Genomic DNA, 19,292 nt, shown 5'->3' with positions numbered 1-19,292 from the left:
ATTTTAAGATCAATCAGTGCAAGTTTATTTCAGTTGAAACACCTCAGACTTATATTTTAGTCCAGAACTAGTCTTAAGCCTTGTTTGTGAAACCAGCAGTTAGAAAATAACCACAGTAAAATAACAATAGGCAAGAAATATATAGGTTTAAAACAACAATGTCCTATTTAGAGGACTCCTGTTTTATAAATGTAAGGTTATATTAATCAGTTAATTTATTATAATATAAGAGCAGTTGTTTTAATGATTTATTATTATAATAATGGTGTATGCTGTGAAGCTGTTCAGTAGGTGGAGGTACTGCACTGATAACGGAGGAAGGGCGGGGCCTCTGTTCATGTGGGCGGGGCTTGTGACTCTGGCCCCTCCCATCACCGCAGCGCTGCGCGTGTCTGCTGAAGTGTGTGCCTCCGCTGCTTCCGTTCTCTCTGACAGCAGCAGCGGCATCAGTAAAGATGGATAGAGACTCTACGGTCCGCAGAATCAGAGCCCGACAGAAGCAGATCCAGCCGGACTTTCTCGATGAAGCGGCGGCGCTGAACGGGCTCCGCAGCCGCAAGCTCAAGCCGGAAGTGAGCGCTGGGCTGCTGGGTGAGAGTTCCGCTGTGCTGCTGCTGCTGGGGTTCGTGATTCTGCTGTGGATTCTGGTTCTGCTCTCACTGCAGCAGCTCATCATCAGCAGCCCAGGACTCTTCAACGCGCTGCGGGCCAGGTACGCTTTACCAGGGACACCAGGGTACTGTGGTATTACATCATATTTACATCAAACTTCAGGAATACCTTTAATGCATACTATGGTAAATCAGCACAATGCCATGGTAAAAAGCACTGTAGTGTTTTTGTAATATATCATGATTGTTTATAGTGTAATAGAGTCTATAATAAACTTTAATAGACCATAACAATACACATTGTAACATTTTGAAGGTCATTATGTGCACTTTTATTATATTTGACCCTGCAGCACAAAAGCAGTCATCAGTAACACAGGTATATTTGTAGCAATAGACAACAATACATTGTATGGATCAAAATTATACATTTCTCTTTTATGACAAAAATCATTAGGATATTAAGATCATGTTCCATGAAGATATTTAGTATATTTCCTACCGTAAATATATCAAAACTTCATTTTTAATTAGTAATATGCATTGCTAAGAACTTCATTTGAACAACTTTAAAGGAGATTTTCTCAATATTTAGATTTTTTTGCTCCCTCAGATTCCAGATTTTCAAATATTTATCCTAACAAACCATATAAATCAGTTTAAAAAAAAAAATGGACCCTTATGACTAGTTTTGTGGTCCAGGGTCACATATATTAAAAAGTAAGTAAGTTAATAATTAAATTTTAATTTGTAATATTTAGAAACAAATGACTGAAGCTGCTTGTTTACTGTAGTTACTGCTGTTGTTGTTGCTATAGTTACTGATGCTACTGTTGTTTTTTGATGTGGCTGATACAGTTTATCACCGTGTTGCTGTGACAACCGTAGCTAGTAACTCTGGATTAACTATGGCTTTATGACTTATGAGAACTTTTTATCAACTTTAAAGCATGCATAATATCTGTCTGCTGGGTTTGAGTATACCAAAATATTGAGGGGGTAAGAGGTTAATTTCAGTATCACCTTTATTATTTTTCATGTCATACATACAGCAACTATCTCTACAAACAAAGAAAGTCAAATGAAAAGAAAATGAAGGTTGAAGATCTTTTAAGTAAGTTGCAAAATATGAAACTAACTGTTTATTGTTTTAAGCTTGAATTTAATAAAATGTTATCTAATTTAATGAGTTGTTTGCATATAACAAGACTTTAAAAAACTTTAAAAGTGATTACTAATATGTGATTAACTTCCAACCAATAGTAGAATAATGTAAGTTTTATGCTTAGGATAAATACTTATCAATAAGCTTTCAACTTAATAATATGAGGATTACAACATCAGCAATATCTGTCTGTTTGAATTTGATTAGAAGAACATTGTAAAAGATATTGTAAACAATACAATTTAAAATAAATATTAATCAATATGAATTATTAAATGAAATTAATATTAATTAGTATATAAAATAAATAATTATTGAATAAAATAAAATAAATCAAGAACTCATTAAGAACAAAACTCATAACCTTTAAGTAAATAAATTAATATAACTAACTAAATAAATAACAATGAAAAAATAAAATAAAACAGAACGCACTTAAGGTTGAGTTATGCTGATATTTGTGTGTGATAGGAAGCATCTGGAGCAGATCACGAGTGTCGGGCCGCGGACCGTCGGAAGTCCAGAGAACGAGATCACGACGGTGAACTACCTGCTGGACCAGATCGAGCAGATCCGGACCGAGAGCCAGACCGGTCCTCACTCCATCACTGTGGACGTCCAGCGGCCCACCGGATCCTTCAGCATCGACTTCCTCGGCGGATTCACCAGCTATTACGACCGTGTGACCAACATCGCCGTCAAACTGGAGCCCAAGACGACGGCGCAGCACTTCATGCTCGCTAACTGCCACTTTGACTCCGTGGCCAACAGCCCAGGTACGTAATTACAACGTTTAATCAACGCTTCACAAACCAACCCAGAGGAAATGTAGCTTCATAGATCAGGAGAGCTTGTTACATTTTTATGATTTAATGGTTTGTCTCAGATTTTTTTCCCTTAATTGTGACCCTGCAGCACAAAAGCAGTCATGAGTAACACAGGTATATTTGTAGCAATAGACAAAAATACATTGTATGAGTCAAAATTATAGATTTCTCTTTTATGACAAAAATCATGATATTAAGTAAAGATCATTGTCCATGAAGATATTTTGTAAATTTCCTACCATAAATATATTAAAACTTAAAATTTGATTATTAATATGCATTGCTAAGAACTTCATTTGAACAACTTTAAAGGTGATTTTCTTAATATTTAGATGTAGTCCTATTCTAACAAACCATACATCAATGGAAAGCTTTTAGATGATGTATAAATCTAAATGTCACAAAATTGACCCTTATGACTGGTTTTGTGCTCCAGGGTCGCAATTTCAGTGCTGGTGAGACTTAATGGAGATCTCAGTTACGTCTCATTTAAGTTTCAACTTTGATACAATATCAACTTCATGTCTGAAGTATCAACATGTTTCTGCTAAAGTTTCTTTCAGTAAAAACTATGAAGCTTCATTAAGCGAAAGTGAATAAAAGATAAGTCGCTCTTTCTTAACTTGTGAGACATAAATGAGACATAATTGAGAATCACATATCATTTTTACCATTGTCTCAGATGTTTCTCCTAAAAACACTGCGCTGAAATCATGAAGCTTCATTAAGAGAAACAGGTAACTCAGTAAAATGTCGTTGCTCAGAAGAAGTTGCTCTTTCATAATTTATGAGACCCAAATGAGTCATAATTGAGAACCACATTACATATTTACATTTGTCTCAGCTGTTTCTCCTTAAAAAACCTCCACTGAAAATCAGTTAAAAGCAGTAAAAATGTTGCTGTAAGTTGCTCTTTCATAGACATTATTGAAAATCATATTAAGTATTTACCTTTGTTTCTTTAACTTTGTTATTTCTCTTAAAATCATGCAAAGAGTTAATTCAATGGAATTGCATTGCACAGAATTAGCTTTTTTATATCTTATGAGTCCTAAACAAGACTTAAATGAGGACGTATTTAACCGTGTCTCAGACGTTTCTCCCCAAAATCCTTTACTGAAAATAATGAAGCTTCATAAAGAGCTGACTCAATAAAATGTTATTTCTCAGAAGATGGTCTTTTATAACCTATGAGATGTAAATGAGACATAGTTGAGAATCTACCTGCCTGGAATGAAAATCATAAAGCTTTATGAAGTTGAAGAGTTAACTCTTGATCTAGTTGAGAACCATGTTTACCTTCATCTCAGATGTTTCTCCATAAGCAGGTCACCAGCTGTCCAGTAAGAGCTGTACAAGTTCATATTGAGCAAATCTGACTTTTGATTCCAGGTTTCGCTATCTATCTGAGCAAATCGGAGCACAGTTTGAGACATTGAGATCTTTTCTGAAGCGTGAGATTGCTGGAGGATCATCTGAGATGCAGGAGACTCTCTGTTTAATCTCAGTCTCGTTTGAGATATTAAAGAGATCTCGTGTGACTGGGAGTCTAGTACACACTGTTCTTTGACTCTTGAGAAATGATTGATGGCGATTATTTTGAGGTGATGTAATAACCAGTGAAGGCTGCTGTGGAAATCCATATCTCTTCATTGGTGTTGTTCGTCTCTGTTTGTTGTGTTTGCTGTTGTTTGGAGTGACAGTGATCAGATCGAGCAGTTTAAAGTTTCCTTGTGTTTGGTGTCGCTGTTCTTTGACTGGTGTCTTATGTCTTTCTCATTTTTCACTGTGTTTGTGTCTGATGTTGGATGGGCACATTACATTATTTGCATTATTTCGTCCTTATTGCTAAAGCAACATTAATATCAGTGCTGTTCAGTCACCTTTGTTCTGAAATCCTGATCCTTAGAAAATGAGGAAGTGAAACTGAACAGCAGGATTGTGTGTGTGTGTGTGTGTTTGCATGCTGAGCAGGCCTGGTCTCTGTTTTTCCTGAACTTTGCTGCTGCTCTCAGTCAAATTAACACCACAAACACCAACCACAGGAGGACAAACCTCAGTGACTGATTTGAGGTAAAGAGGGAGAATAAGTAAATCCTCACAAGCTCACTGTCTCATGAGTCTCAGTCTGCTCTGAAGATCTGCTGCTGATGATGGAAAAGTTGCATGAGTGTCTAATAGACTGCAGTAAGTGATTCAGGTTTGCAGTGTTGTGCTTCTCTCATGCCTGGACTGACTCCATTGGCCATTTGTGATTTGAGAATGAGTTTGATTGATGGGAAAGTTGTTTCTAGGAAAATTGTATTTTACATTCACACATGCATTATGCATCATGCATTATATCAACCATTCTTTATGAATCCTGCATAGTAGTGGTTTTATATATTTATTACACATTTGGTCAAACTTTATTTGAATTGTGTTTCAAGGTTTGTGTGCATGCTGAACACTAGTGTATGATTAATAAAGATACTGTGATTAATAATGTGTGTGTGTGTGTGTGTGTGTGTTTCAGGAGCCAGCGATGACGCCGTCAGCTGCTCTGTGATGTTGGAGGTTTTACATTCTCTGGCGAATCTCTCCTCTCCGCTCAAACACGGCGTCATCTTCCTGTTTAACGGAGCCGAGGAGAACATCCTGCAGGTGAGAGGTCACGGCACATCTGACCTTTGACCTCTGACCTCAGAGTCGTCGAACTGTCATTCTCACTGTGTTTGCAGCAGTAGTAATTCAGCACTGATTTTCATGTTCAACAGTGTTATTTAACTATTGTTGAGATATTATTATAGTTTTTATTAATATTTTTAATAAATTTTCATGTTTTTTGTGTTTTCTGTTTCATTTTAATTTGCTACATTTGTTAGTAATTTGTTGTTGTTTTTTTGCACAAAACAAAATTTAATTTGAAATATGTTTATATAGCTTTTATGAATTTTTATCTTAGTTTTAGTTTGTTATTTTAGTGCATCATGTAAAACTTAGAATGTTGCCTTGGCAACTAGCTAAAATAAGTTTATAATGTATATTATAGTTTTATAATTTTATAAGTTTTTAAAAAAGATTTTTTTTTTATTTTATTTTATTTCACTTAACACTTTATTTCAAGTAATGGAATGATTTTTCCTTACAGTTTTAGTGTTATTTAATCATAATAACCCTGTGACACACACAGATGCATATAAAGCTTGAGTTTGATAGCGTCTGTCTCTTTCATTCAGGCCAGTCACGGCTTCATTACCCAGCATCCCTGGGCTCAGCAGGTGCGAGCGTTCATTAACCTGGAGGCGGCAGGAGTGGGCGGGAAAGAGGTGGTGTTTCAGACAGGTAAACACTTACACACCTGTGTGTGTGTCAGAGCTCAACACCTGCAGCACATCAATACATCTCCTCTGTTGCTGAGCAGAGCAGTCCCAGAATTAAAGGGCCAGCGTCTCCTGTATTCGCTCTCCATTCACTCACCCTCATGTGGCTATAAACCAGCGGGTCTCAACCACTTCTCAAATAATAAGTCATCTCGTAGCCTCAAAATGGCTCAAATTATTTGATAAAAGACCTGGAAAAAAGCATGGAAATTAGCAAAAAAAAAACTAAATATTTACATAAATTTTTTTCCAGTCATCCAAAAAGTGTCCCTGTTTACACAAATTCACCCCTATTTTTCATTTTAATTCACCCCTTCAGCAATTTTGCTGTCTTCTAGATTTCTAGATTCTGAGAACTCATGAAATTAATAAAATATTACATATTTATTGATTTATTTTTTAGAATGAATGAATATTAATTTTTCTAGTTATGGCGAGCTCTGTTTTTTTAAAATCAGCAAATTAGGAACGACTGTAAAATTCATAAAACATTATTTGTTAAAAATAAGCCCTGATGAATATTCAGCTATTAAAACTTCTTGAGCCCTGAAATCTAATTGTTTTAGTTTTAATTATAATTATTCAAGTTACTTATTTTAATCTATGGACACTCCTAGATTCTGTAAATTAAAGTTTTGAAAACAAAACTGTCATTACAGCGAATGTACAATATATATGAGTCCCTGCAGCACAAAACCAGTCTGAAGTCGATGGGGTATATTTGTAGCAATAGCCAACAATACATTGTATGGATCAAAATTATACATTTTTTTTTTAATGCCAAAAATCATTAGGATATTAAGATCATGTTCCATGAAGATATTTAGTACATTTCCTACCGTAAATATATCAAAACTTCATTTTTGATCAGTAATATGCATTGCTAAGAACTTCATTTGAACAACTTTAAAGGAGATTTTCTCAATATTTAGATTTTTTTGCACCCTCAGATTCCAGATTTACAAATATTGTCCGATCCTAACAAACCATACATCAATGGAAAGATTATTTATTCAGCTACATCAGGCCTTGATGTTGCGAGCAGCTGATCTAAAAGCATTTGTGTGTGTTTTGATCAGTGCAACACGATAGCAGATTGTTCACATGTCTGTTTATATTCACGTTCATTATATGGAAAAGAGCCGCGTGAACGTTCTGCTAAACGTCTAAATGTGATTGTGTCAGGTCCGGAGAACCCGTGGCTGGTGCAGGCGTATGTCCGCGCCGCCGTCCATCCGTTCGCTTCAGTCGTCGGTCAGGAGGTTTTCCAGAGCGGCGTTATTCCCTCAGACACAGACTTCCGCATCTACAGGGACTTCGGGAATATTCCTGGTATGAGATACTCATTCACACAACCTGATACGCTCAGATTCATCTGCAGATGCTTTTATTCTGTCAAATCACTATAATATTTCAAATGATATGACAATAGTGTCATTATTCAGTTTTTCATCCAGTGGTGTGTGAAGTGTTTGTCCTCTCTGTGTGGTTCTGCAGGGATTGATCTGGCGTTCATAGAGAACGGTTTCATCTATCACACTAAATATGACACTCCGGAGCGAATCCACACCGACTCCATCCAGAGAGCAGGTGATTCCTTAGGGAATAATTGGAAAATAACATCTGTCTCTTGCTGCTTGAGATCATCTTATATAAACACTTTCATAAGTTCATATACTTTATTTCTGTGCTGCTGAATTACTAAACAGACTCTGTTAAAGATACCAATAAGATACCAACGTTCAGTAAATAATTCTGTAATAATAATAATTATTAATTAATATTATCACTGTTTAATTTTAATAATAGTTCTGCTCATTTCTTTTTTATAAGTTTTTTGATAATAATGTTTATTATTATTATTAAATTTTCTTAAATTATAGTATTAAATTAAAATTATTAATACTAGTAATAATATGAAAAGTAACATGTAATTACTACTAATAAAATATAATAATCATTATTAATGTACTATAATATTTTTACATTGAAAGTAGTATTATTTATAACAACGCATTATTATTGTTGTTTAGTTTTAATATTGTTACTCATATCATTTTAATAATAATAATAATAAAAATATTATGAATACATGTAATTACTGTTAATAAAATATAGCAATAATAATAAAATAATTTCTATTTAATTACTATTGTTTTAATTAAATAATATTATATAATTATAATTAATTATATTTTATTGTAATTTAAATTATTATTATGAAATAAACATATACAAATGTATTATTATTCTTATTATCAGAATGAGTAATTAGCCCAGCCGTAGGCAGTTTATGATCAATATGCAAACGGACCTTGTTGCATTAATCTAGTGTTACACTGATGTGTGTTTACTGTACATAGTTTATTTTAAATGTAGCTCATCCAGTCAGAATTGAGTGTTTTATGATATAGTATGGCTTGCGTTTGGGGCTGATCAGAGGTCAGTGCTGCTGTCCTGGATGAATGTAATGCGAGTCAGTGTTGGTTCTGCTGTGGCGACTGCGTCAGTGGCTCAGTATGTGAGTGTTTGCTGATATCCTGAGTGAGTCAGATTTAACCGACTGTAAAGGTTTAAAGTTTAAACTCTCCGCTGTAGAACAACAGCAGCTGTGTTTCAGCTAATCAACCTCAGGCATCAGGACAGATGCATGGAAACCAAACGAATGTGAACATAGGATTGCTATAAAATAATCATATGAAGTCTAAAAATTCAATAAATGAAGATAACTATCTACAAAACATTAGCAATATTTTTCCTACCATCATATATTGACAGTACACACGGATGTGTGTTGATTCTGTTTCCTTTTGCTGTGGTCTCCAGGTGACAACATCCTGTCTGTGCTCACACACCTGCTGATGTCAGAGCAGCTGGCTGACTCATCAGCGTATCGCCACGGTAACATGGTGTTCTTTGATCTGCTGGGCGTTACCGTGGTAGCGTATCCCGCTCGCGTCGGCACCATCATCAACTTCCTGGCTGCCGTCGCCACGGTGATCTACCTGGGCAAGAAGTACATGATAAGTAGCAGTGCAGGCACGTGACGCTAACCATTCATATTTATTCTTTTTTAGGTAGCTGTTAAAAATTTGTCTTTGAATCATTCATTTAAGAGATTTATTCAAAAACACTGATTCATCCAGTAATGAAACGAGTAAATCTTGAGTGAGTCATTGAATCATTCCATTCAGAAATTTCATGAGATTTTGTTTAGTTGACTAGAACTACAGAGAGAGAACTACAACCTCCATTTAAAAAACAAAAACAAAGTTATCAGTCTATCCAGAATCATGCAGCTCTATTTTGCACACAAACAGCTCTTAATCGAGTCCAGTTGTTATGTAGTCTGTTGATTTTTGTTCATTGTATTCAGCAGCAATTCAATGTTTTGCAAAAAAGAGACACAGAATATATGTGACCCTGGAGCACAAAACCAGTCATAAGGGTCCATTTTTTTTAATTGAGATTTATACATCATCTGAAAGTTGAATAAATAATCTTTCCACTGATGTATGGTTTGTTAGGACAGGACAATATTTGAAAATCTGGAATCTGAGGGAGCAAAAAAATCTAAATATTGAGAAAATCTCCTTTAAAGTTGTTCAAATGAAGTTCTTAGCAATGCATATTACTAATCAAAAATGAAGTTTAGATATATTTACGGTAGGAAATGTACTAAATATCTTCATGGAACATGATCTTAATATCCTAATGATTTTTGTCATAAAAGAGAAATGTATAATTTTGATCCATACAATGTATTGTTGGCTATTGCTATAAATATACCTGTGTTACTCATGACTGTTTTGTGCTGCAGGGACACATATATGTTTGATATCTAAATGTTTGACTTCATTTTTTTAATCACATTGGAATCGAAGCTAGGAATCAATAGAATTCAAACAGTACACAACCCTATGAGTAACTGATGTCAGCAGCCTCACATTCTGGTTTATTAATGTTATGTGTCTGTGTCTGTGTCTGTGTGTGTGTGTGTCTCTGTGTGTGTCTCTGTGTGTGTGTGTGTGTGCAGGTGGGCGGTACCTGCATGATCTAGCATGTGCGGTGTGTGTGTGTGTGTTGAGCTGGTTCGTGACTCTGCTGACGGTTCTGATTGTGGCTCTGCTGGTCACTCTCGCCGGTCGCTCCATGTTCTGGTACACACACTTCTACGCCGCTGTGTGTTTGTACGGATCCGCCGCCGTCGGAAAGATCCTGCTGATCCACACACTCGCCAAGAACCTGTACTACGGGGTGAGACGCAAAACACACCTCACATCCATTCATCTGCCCTCAGAAACACACTTCTGGCCCGAACTACACTCAGCTGATCAACTAATCCAGTCTCTGACGGGTCACTGTAGCTGAAGCTGAGCGCACTGTAATATTCACAGCAATTTATTTATGTATTCATAAAATACCTTTTTAGTTATGTTATCACTGATAACTGATATGCTGGCTAATATTATTAATCTGATTGTTATTTAAATAAAAAATAGTGCTGTCAAACGATTAATCATGATTAATTGCATCCAAAATAAAAGTTTTTGTTTACATTATATATATATATATATATATATATATATATATATATATATATATATATATAAACATAACATATTTTACATGCATATATTCATGAATGTGTTTATATATATATATATATATAGAAGAGGTGGAGGTACTGGTCTGCTCATCTCTAATAATTGGACATTTACTCCTTTACCATCTCTGAGTATCAACAGCTCTTTTGAATCACATTCGGTTACTATACCCTCTAAAAATCCATTCTGTAGTTGTTTATCGTCCTCCAGGATCACTAGGTAACTTTGTGGAAGAATTAGATTTATTGCTCTCAACCTTTTCTGAGGATGGTACTCCCTTTGTCTTACTTGGAGACTTCAGCATCCACCTAGATAAACCTCAGTCTGCAGACTTCCACACTCTGCTTGTGTCTTTGGATCTCAAGAGTGTTAACTACAGCTACTCACAAATCAGGGAACCAACTGGACCTTATTTACACACGACACTGCTCCACTGATCATGTGCTGGTTACTCCACTACACACCTCGGATCACTTCCTCCTCACTCTTAACCTCAACATGATTCCTGGCACATCACATACCCCTCCACATGCGTTCACTCTCACCCTCCCTGCTATCTGCTATGGTTTTATCTTCGCTTCCTCCCCCTAAACACTTATCATCTCTTCATGCTAACAGTGCTACTGATACTTTCTGTTCCACTCTGACGTCTTGTTTAGATACTTTCTCCCCCTTATCTTCCAAGACAGCCCGTATCACCGATTCTGCCCCTTGGCTATCTGATGTTCTCCAAAAACATTGTTCTAAACTCAGGGCTACGGAAAGGGTATGGCGCAAATCACAAAATCCTACAGACCTTAATTTATATCAATCACTCCTCTCTGACTTCTCTGCTAATGTTTCCACTGCTAAAAGGACATACTATCATGACAAAATTAACAACTCACCTAACTCTCGCATGCTATTTAAAACATTTTCCTCCCTCCTTTGTCCTCCTCCTCCTCCTCCTTCATCATCTCTAACAGCTGACGACTTTTCCTCATTCTTCATTAATAAAATTACAAACCTCACTGCACAATTTTCCACGCCACAATCTATCGAACACATCTTACCAGCAAACATGCACTCGTTCACATCCTTCTCTCCACTCTCAGGCAGAAGTCTCTAAACTCATCCTTTCCAGTCATCCTACTACCTGTCCGCTCGATCCTATTCCATCTCATCTCCTTCAAGCCATTTCTCCTGCAGTCGTACCTGCACTCACTCACATCGTTAATACATCCCTTCACACTGGAATTTTTCCCTCAGCATTTAAACAGGCTCGTATAACTCCACTTCTTAAAAAACCCACTCTTAACCCAACTCTTTTAGGGAACTATAGACCGGTTTCCCTTCTTCCTGTCATTGCAATAACACTTGAACGAGTTGTGTTCAACCAAGTCTCTGTCTTTCTCACACAGAACAACCTCCTGGACAATAACCAATCTGGCTTCAGAAGTGGACATTCGACCGAAACTGCCTTGCTTTCTGTTGTTGAAGCCCTAAGACTTGCAAGAGCGGCTTCCAAATCTTCATTACTTATCTTGCTGGATCTGTCTGCTGCTTTCGATACGGTCAACCATCAGATCCTCTTGTCAACCCTATTGAGAGAGGGCATCTCAGGAACCGCACTCCAGTGGTTTGAGTCTTACCTCTCTGATAGGTCCTTCAAGGTATCTTGGAGAGGTGAGGTATCCAAGCCGCAACATCTAGCTACTGGGGTGCCTCAGGGCTCAGTTCTTGGACCACTTCTCTTTTCTGTCTACATGGCATCACTAGGTTCTGTCATTCAGAAACATGGCTTTTCATATCACTGCTATGCTGATGACACTCAACTCTACCTCTCATTCCATCCTGATGATCCGACGATAGCTGCTCGCATCTCAGTGTGTCTAACAGACATTTCTTGCTGGATGATGGACCATCACCTTCAACTCAATCTAGCTAAGACAGAACTGCTTGTAGTTTCAGCTAACCCATTTCTTCATCACAATCTCACCTTCCAGTTAGGCTCATCTACCATAACTCCTTCAAAAACAGCCAGAAACCTTGGAGTTGTGATTGATGATAAGCTGAATTTCTCAGACAACATTGCTAAAACTGCCCGGTCCTGCAGATTTGCATTATACAATATTAAGAAGATCATGCCCTTTCTCTCAGAACATGCAACACAACTCCTTGTTCAGGCTCTTGTTCTGTCCAGACTTGACTATTGCAATGACATTAATGTTTGCCTACAGAACCACCACTGGCTCTGCACCCCTTTACCTAAATTAATTACTTCAGACTTATGTGCCTCTAGAAGCTTGCGTTCTTCAAGTGAACGACGCATTATTGTACCATCCCAAAGACACACAAAAACACTTTCATGGACTTTTTCATGAACTGTTCCCATCTGGTGGAATGACCTACCCAACTCAATCCCAGCAGCCGAATCCTTACCCATCTTCAAGAAACGGCTAAAAACTCATCTGTTCCATCTTTACTTGACCCTCTAACTCTAGCACTCTCTATTCTAATTTTATTTCCTCTATATGTCTTTTTATTTAAAAATAAATAAATAAAATAATATTTATCTGTACTGAGTTAGGCTAACCAAGACTTGTAATAGCACTTGCACGTTGTTGCTCTTTTGTTGGTTTTGATTGCTTCTTATGTCCTCGTTTGTAAGTCGCTTTGGATAAAAGCGTCTGCTAAATGACTAAATAAATAAATAAATATATATATATACATAATAATTTTTTTTGTTTTGTTTGTTTTTTGTTTGTTTATTTAAATGGTACATTTCTAAATGACATTTGTAAGGTTTGAGATGTGTGTAGGTCGTCTTTGAAACAGTTGAGTGTCTGTAAGGACAAGTTACTGAGTGCCCCGAGTCACATGAAAGGGTTTTCAAGGTTTTTTTTGTTTCCACTCGTATGATCAGTAATGTTGATCATTAGTCACGCGCGGCTGTTGTTCTGTGAATGTCACCGAGGGTCTTTACCTGCGTGTCCGTTTACTAATGAATAATTGATCAGCCTAAAGTCACAGAGTTCACTGCTGCATCTCATTAACACAAAATACAAAAATAAAATACTGTTTGTCATTCATTTCATTCTTCATGAATGTAATTTTTCATAAGCTCTTTTGAAGATTTTTATCATTAAATGTAAGCTTTTTTTAGTCCATGTAAACAGTGCTGCAGTAAAAGTACAAATATTCCATTTAGTCTCTCGTTAATATGAGCTCAAGAAATATTATAAAAGAATGAAAAAATGTGTGTTTGTTCACGCTGTCGTAGTTTTTACATTACATTATTTGTCAAATACTGCAGCTCTGTTCTTGTGTGTTTGTATAGTTACGCTTTAAATTTAGGATTAGTTATTAGAATATATTCAGCTCACACAATATCACAATATTTCCTCATTCTTTGCTTTTCTCTGTGATCTTGGATTTCTCACAACAGATGTATTATTTCACAGATGTATTACTGTTTGGGTCAGTAAGATTCTGTAATGTTTTTTTAAAGAAGTCTCTTCTCATCAAGGCTGCATTTATTTGATCAAAATACAGTAAAAAATTGAAATATTATTACAATTTTAAACAGCTGTTTTCTATGTGAATATGTGTTAAACTGTAATTTATTTCTGTGATCTGCAGCTGTATTTTCAGCATCATTACTCCAGTCTTCAGTGTCACATGATCTTCAGAAATCATAATAATATACTGATTTGCTGCTCAACAAACATTTCTGATTATTATCAATGTTGAACACAGTTGTGCTGCACAATATTTCTGTGGAAACGGTCATAAATTGTAATTCTTAAGGATTCACAGATAGTACAAAGACTTTTTATGGTTTTAATTCCTTTAGGACTTTTTTTTTTTTTTGTGAAATATATAAAAATATATAAAATATTAATAACATGAGAACAGAGTTAGTTTGAGATTAGATAAACTTTAAAAATCGTATTTTAATACACTGAAATATTCACCATCTTGTCATGAAAATACAAACAAACAAACTGCTTCTAGTTCAATAGAATCATAACGTAATTTGAAGAAAAAAAAAAAAAAAATTTCAACACCAAATTTGAGTATTATTTATTTATATAAAATAAATAAATAAAAATGTTTATAATAAACACATTTTTGTATTTATTCTCTTTTAACACCAAATCATAGCATTATGTAAATATAAATAAATATATATTTTTCTAACAAATAAACATACACATTTTAATTATTTTATTTATATATTGTTACACCATGCATTATTTAAAAATTAAATAAACAGGTTATTTATGTAACACCAAATCATAGCATTATTTATTGAAAAATTAAATAAACAACATTTTATTTCTTTATATTAACACCAAATGCTTGTGCTGATTCAGCTGATCATAAATATCTGCTCTAATTGTTTTTCTGCTTATGTCCATCCGCTGCTCCGCTCTCATTGGCTGAGACAGTGTGTGTGTCTTTGTATCTGCGTGTGTGTGTTGAACCAGTTACAACATCTGATTTGTATATATTTGTATGTGAATATGGTATAAGTGTTATTAATGAGAATATGCTGATGTTTGTCAGGGTGTGAGCGGCGTGGATCTGTCGGAGCGCTTCTTTGACGTCAGTCTGCTGTTGTGGTGCGGTGCGCTGCTCTTCCTCACTCAGCGCGGCTTGTGTTCGGCATATGTGCCCATGATGATGGTCGTCTTCCCCCTCGCCAGCAAACTGCTGCTCACCAAACACTTCAGAGCCAGAGGTCAGACACACAGCATCATTCTGGACTGTGTTTAAACAGGCTTTCAGGGTTTGAGTCCAGCAGACATCAGTGCTGCTCTTCATCTGTATGTATGTGTGTGTGTGTGTGTGTGTGTGTGTGTGTGTGTGTGTGTGTGTGTTTCAGGAGCGTCTCTGCAGTACTCTGTCCTGTATCTGATGGGTCTCGCCGTGCCGTATGTCCACATCATGTTCCTCATCTGGGTGGTGTTTGAGATCTTCACACCCATCCTGGGCCGCAGTGGAACTGAGATCCCGCCTGATGTTGTTCTGGCCTCACTCATCACCCTCGCAACCATCATTCTGTCTTCATACTTTGTGAGTCATACAGACTAACTGTAACACAGGACATACAAATGTAAAAAAAAAAAAAAAAAAAAAAAATATTTGAATTCATAAATTCGAATTCAGACATTTAAATAAAAAAAAATCTGATTAAAAAAATAAAAATTTGTAAATGTAAATTCAAAAATTCAAATTCTGATTGAAAAAAAATTCTAATTTAAAAATTCAAATTCAAAACTTCTAATGTAAAAATTCAAATCCAGAAATTAAAATCCAAATATTCAAAATGTAATAATTCTGATTCAGAAATTCAAATCCAAAAAATTCTGATTCAAAACTTCTAATTTTTGGATTCAGAAATTCTGATGAATAAAAAAAAAGGAATCAATTCAAAAATCTAATTCAACATTCCTGATTCAGAAATTCAAAAATTAAAAAATAAACTTCAAAAATTCTAATTCAGATTTTAAACTTCAGATCCCAAAATTCAGATTCAAAAATTCTAATTCAGGTTTAAAAAATTCATAGGAAAAAATTCTGATTAAAACTCTCAAATTTAAATATTAAAAAATTCAAATTCAGAAATTTTAAAATTCTACTTCAAAATTTTACATCTTCCAGCATACACTTGCTTATACCCGTTTCTCTCTCTCTGTGTCTCTCTCCTCAGATGCATTTCATCTATCTGAGCCGCAGCACGAAGCGGATCTTGGCTGGTCTGGGGTCAGTGTTTGCTCTGATGCTTGTTCTGGTCTGCTGTGGTCTGTTCTTCCCGTATTCTGCCGACCCGTCCAGCCCGCGACCCAAACGTGTCTTTGTCCAGGTACCGCTGTCACCGGTTGACGTGTGTATATCTGTGTTTATGTTCCAGTGATAGCAGTGTTTGTTGCGTGTGTTCCAGCACACCACACGCGTGTTTCACGCTCCTGACGGCTCGGTCGAGCACTCTGACTCAGGTTTGTGGATCAACAGTCTGGATTACAGCGGCATGCAGCACATCACGCCTCTCATCCCGCAGGTCAACGACAGCATCCACTCACGCTGCTCCGAGCAGCTGCCCTACTGCGGCTTCCCATGGTTCCTGCCGGTCAAGTTCCTGGTCAAGTGAGTGACGGAGATCACTGCTGCTCTCTGTGTGCTTCAGCTCACCAGTGAACCTCAGCTTCCTCTGATTACAGGAAGAACTGGTATCTCCCTGCTCCTCCAGTCTCTCCTCAAGCTCCGCTGGAGTTCCAGCTCTTATCCAGACAGGAGAACGAGTGGGGAAGCGTTAGAATGAGCTTCCAGGTCAAAGGTCAGAGTTCAGAAAGTTTTGATTGATTGATAACTCTATTCTTCAGTTTTTTACATCATTAAACTGATTTTGGTTTAAAATATATCATTTTTTTTGTTTATAAAAATTAATTTAAAAAAATCATATTTGTCATATAAGTTTACATTATTATATAAAAGTATACTGTATTATTTACTAATATAATTTATATAATGTATATTTCTATATAGATAAGAAAAAATATATACAATTACAAAACAAAAACAAAAAATATTTAAACATTTAAACATTGATCATCAAAATAATAATGACTGTCAGTAATTTGATCAAATAATCAAAAATAGCTTTTACTTAAAATATTTTTAACTAGTTTTATAAATATCACAAATATCTGCACATAAACAAGTTCAAATTACAAATATTTTAACCTTTTTTATAGTTTTATAATTGTAAAAAATGTCTTTAATAATTTGTCAAATGATAAAATAATTGTTTTCTTATTTCTATAATGCACACACACACACACACACACACACACACACACACATATATCACTAACTGTAATATTTTAACTGCCTTCTATAAATACATTTACCTATTTTGGTTTTGTATGATTTTTGAGATGAAATGAAATCAGCATTGATTAATCCAGTCAGTGTGTTAGACTGGTTTAGCTCAGACTGTGTGTGTGATCCGCTGATGCGAGGCTGTTCTCCTTCAGGTCCGACTCACATGTCTCTGTATGTGCGTCCTGCCGCTGGAGCGTCTCTGATTGGCTGGTCGTTCGGTGACGGGACGCCGTGCTTCGATCTGAGCGGAGAGTACTTCATCTTCTACTCTCACGGCCTCGGCGCTCCGGCCTGGAGCTTCTGGTTTGAGATCCAGGTGAGTGTGAGACGTGTGTGACCGCAGGAATGAGAAAGCGTTCATTATCTGAGTGTGTGTGTGTGTGCTCCTTCAGCGGTCCTCAGACGCGTCTCCAGATGAGGATCTGATCTCTCTGGCCGTCTCCTCGCATTACTTCTCAGGTCCGGACCGCCGCTCCGAGCCGCTGGAGGCTTTACTCAAGAGATTCCCGGCCTGGGCCTTTCCTTCATCCTGGGTCAGCACTTATCACATGTACAGATACTGAGAGACACACACACACACTCACACACACACACACGCTCTCTCACTCACACACACACACACACACACACACACACTCACACACACACACACACACACACACCAGCTTCTTCATTCACGAACCAATTGACAGTGATTATTTTATTATTATTTTATATTTTATTATTTTTTATTCATTGTGCTTTTATTTTTTCATTTAATTTCTGACTTATTTTATTTTGTTTCATATGTATTTCTTTATATTTTATTTTTATTTGTCTTATTTCAACGCAAAAATAAAACAAAGTGTTAAATTACATTTTGGATTAAGAAAATTAAGCCTTAGAATCAGATTTTACATTATGACATTATTTTTTTTAAGACAATTCAACACAATTTACCCCAAATTCTCGTGTGGCATTCTATTTTAATGTTGTATTTATTTTAAAATCCTCATTGTTTTAATGAGACAATGAGATACAATGATTAATTACATTATTTCCCCCCCAAATATTATCTAATTTACTTTTGGTTGGTTTTTTTTAATACTCATTCTTGTTTTTCATTTCTGATTCTTAGTAATGAAATACTGTCATTTAATATTTTTTAAAATAATTAAACCATTGTATTTTATTGCAAAAAATCAGAATGATAATTGCGTTAATGTAAATTAATTAATATTTCTATTAATATAAAAAATATATATATTTACTTTTTGTTTCTGTAGTTCAGATTAATTCAGATTTTTATTTAACAATTTAAACATTTTTTTATATTTATTTTGATTAGCATAAATTAAATATTCAATTATCAAACCTAATGACTTTTTTTTTTTTTACACAAGTAATGAGAATTGTGTTGAATTGTTCTGAAAATAATGCACAATCTGACAGGTTTGAGGTGTGAGCTGCATGTGGGATTTGTGTTGATCTGGACTGATATCACAGCGACACACTCGACCGAGATCACGTCATGCTCATGCGCTGATGATGTCATTTCCTGTGTGGTTCTGACATGATGTGAACGCAGCATTAACACAAAGCTGTTTTTCCTTGTTCTCTCTGTTTTATGCAACATTGTTTTCAGACTGAGTTCTGATCACTCAGAAACATGGTATTACTGCAGTTAACGGTCCTCAATGTGCTCAAAATCCAACTGCTTTTATTAATTCATGTTTGAAGCGTTGAGTGATTGCTCATGCTTGTCATTGTAGGAGTGAAAACGGTATAAATGTTCTTCTGGACTGAACTGGAGTTGAAACCTTAAAAATGAGCTTTAACCATTATTATTACTACAGTAAAATGACAGTAAA

At 35.8% G+C, this 19,292-nt stretch overlaps 1 protein-coding gene across 1 annotated transcript; it reads left to right on the top strand.

Annotated features, from left to right (window-relative positions):
- The first annotated feature begins 432 nt into the window (after positions 1–432).
- Positions 433–18,177, top strand: ermp1 (endoplasmic reticulum metallopeptidase 1). Its single transcript, XM_079394515.1, has 15 exons — positions 433–712; positions 2,248–2,552; positions 5,119–5,246; positions 5,822–5,927; positions 7,151–7,297; positions 7,463–7,555; positions 8,792–8,998; positions 10,002–10,222; positions 15,124–15,298; positions 15,443–15,633; positions 16,271–16,423; positions 16,502–16,704; positions 16,779–16,894; positions 17,595–17,758; positions 17,835–18,177. The coding sequence occupies exons 1-15, from the start codon at positions 456–458 to the stop codon at positions 18,003–18,005; spliced, it is 2,637 nt and encodes an 878-aa protein (XP_079250641.1). The 5' UTR covers positions 433–455; the 3' UTR covers positions 18,006–18,177.
- The last annotated feature ends 1,115 nt before the right edge of the window (positions 18,178–19,292 follow it).

The sequence above is a fragment of the Barbus barbus genome (assembly GCF_936440315.1).
Source record: "Barbus barbus genome assembly, chromosome: 36".
Lineage (NCBI taxonomy): Eukaryota > Metazoa > Chordata > Actinopteri > Cypriniformes > Cyprinidae > Barbus > Barbus barbus.
Note: the sequence above shows the minus strand (reverse complement) of the source record. Positions and strands in the feature narration are given on the sequence as shown.

What these genes read in the sequence shown, in the direction of transcription:
- ermp1 (XM_079394515.1), top strand. Translation starts at nt 456, where the DNA reads ATGGATAGAGACTCTACGGTCCGCAGAATCAGAGCCCGACAGAAGCAG. An exon ending in GGACTTCGGGAATATTCCTG is followed by an intron (nt 7,298 to 7,462) that starts GTATGAGATACT and finishes GTGGTTCTGCAG; the next exon opens with GGATTGATCTGGCGTTCATA. An exon ending in TCATTCTGTCTTCATACTTT is followed by an intron (nt 15,634 to 16,270) that starts GTGAGTCATACA and finishes CTCTCTCCTCAG; the next exon opens with ATGCATTTCATCTATCTGAG.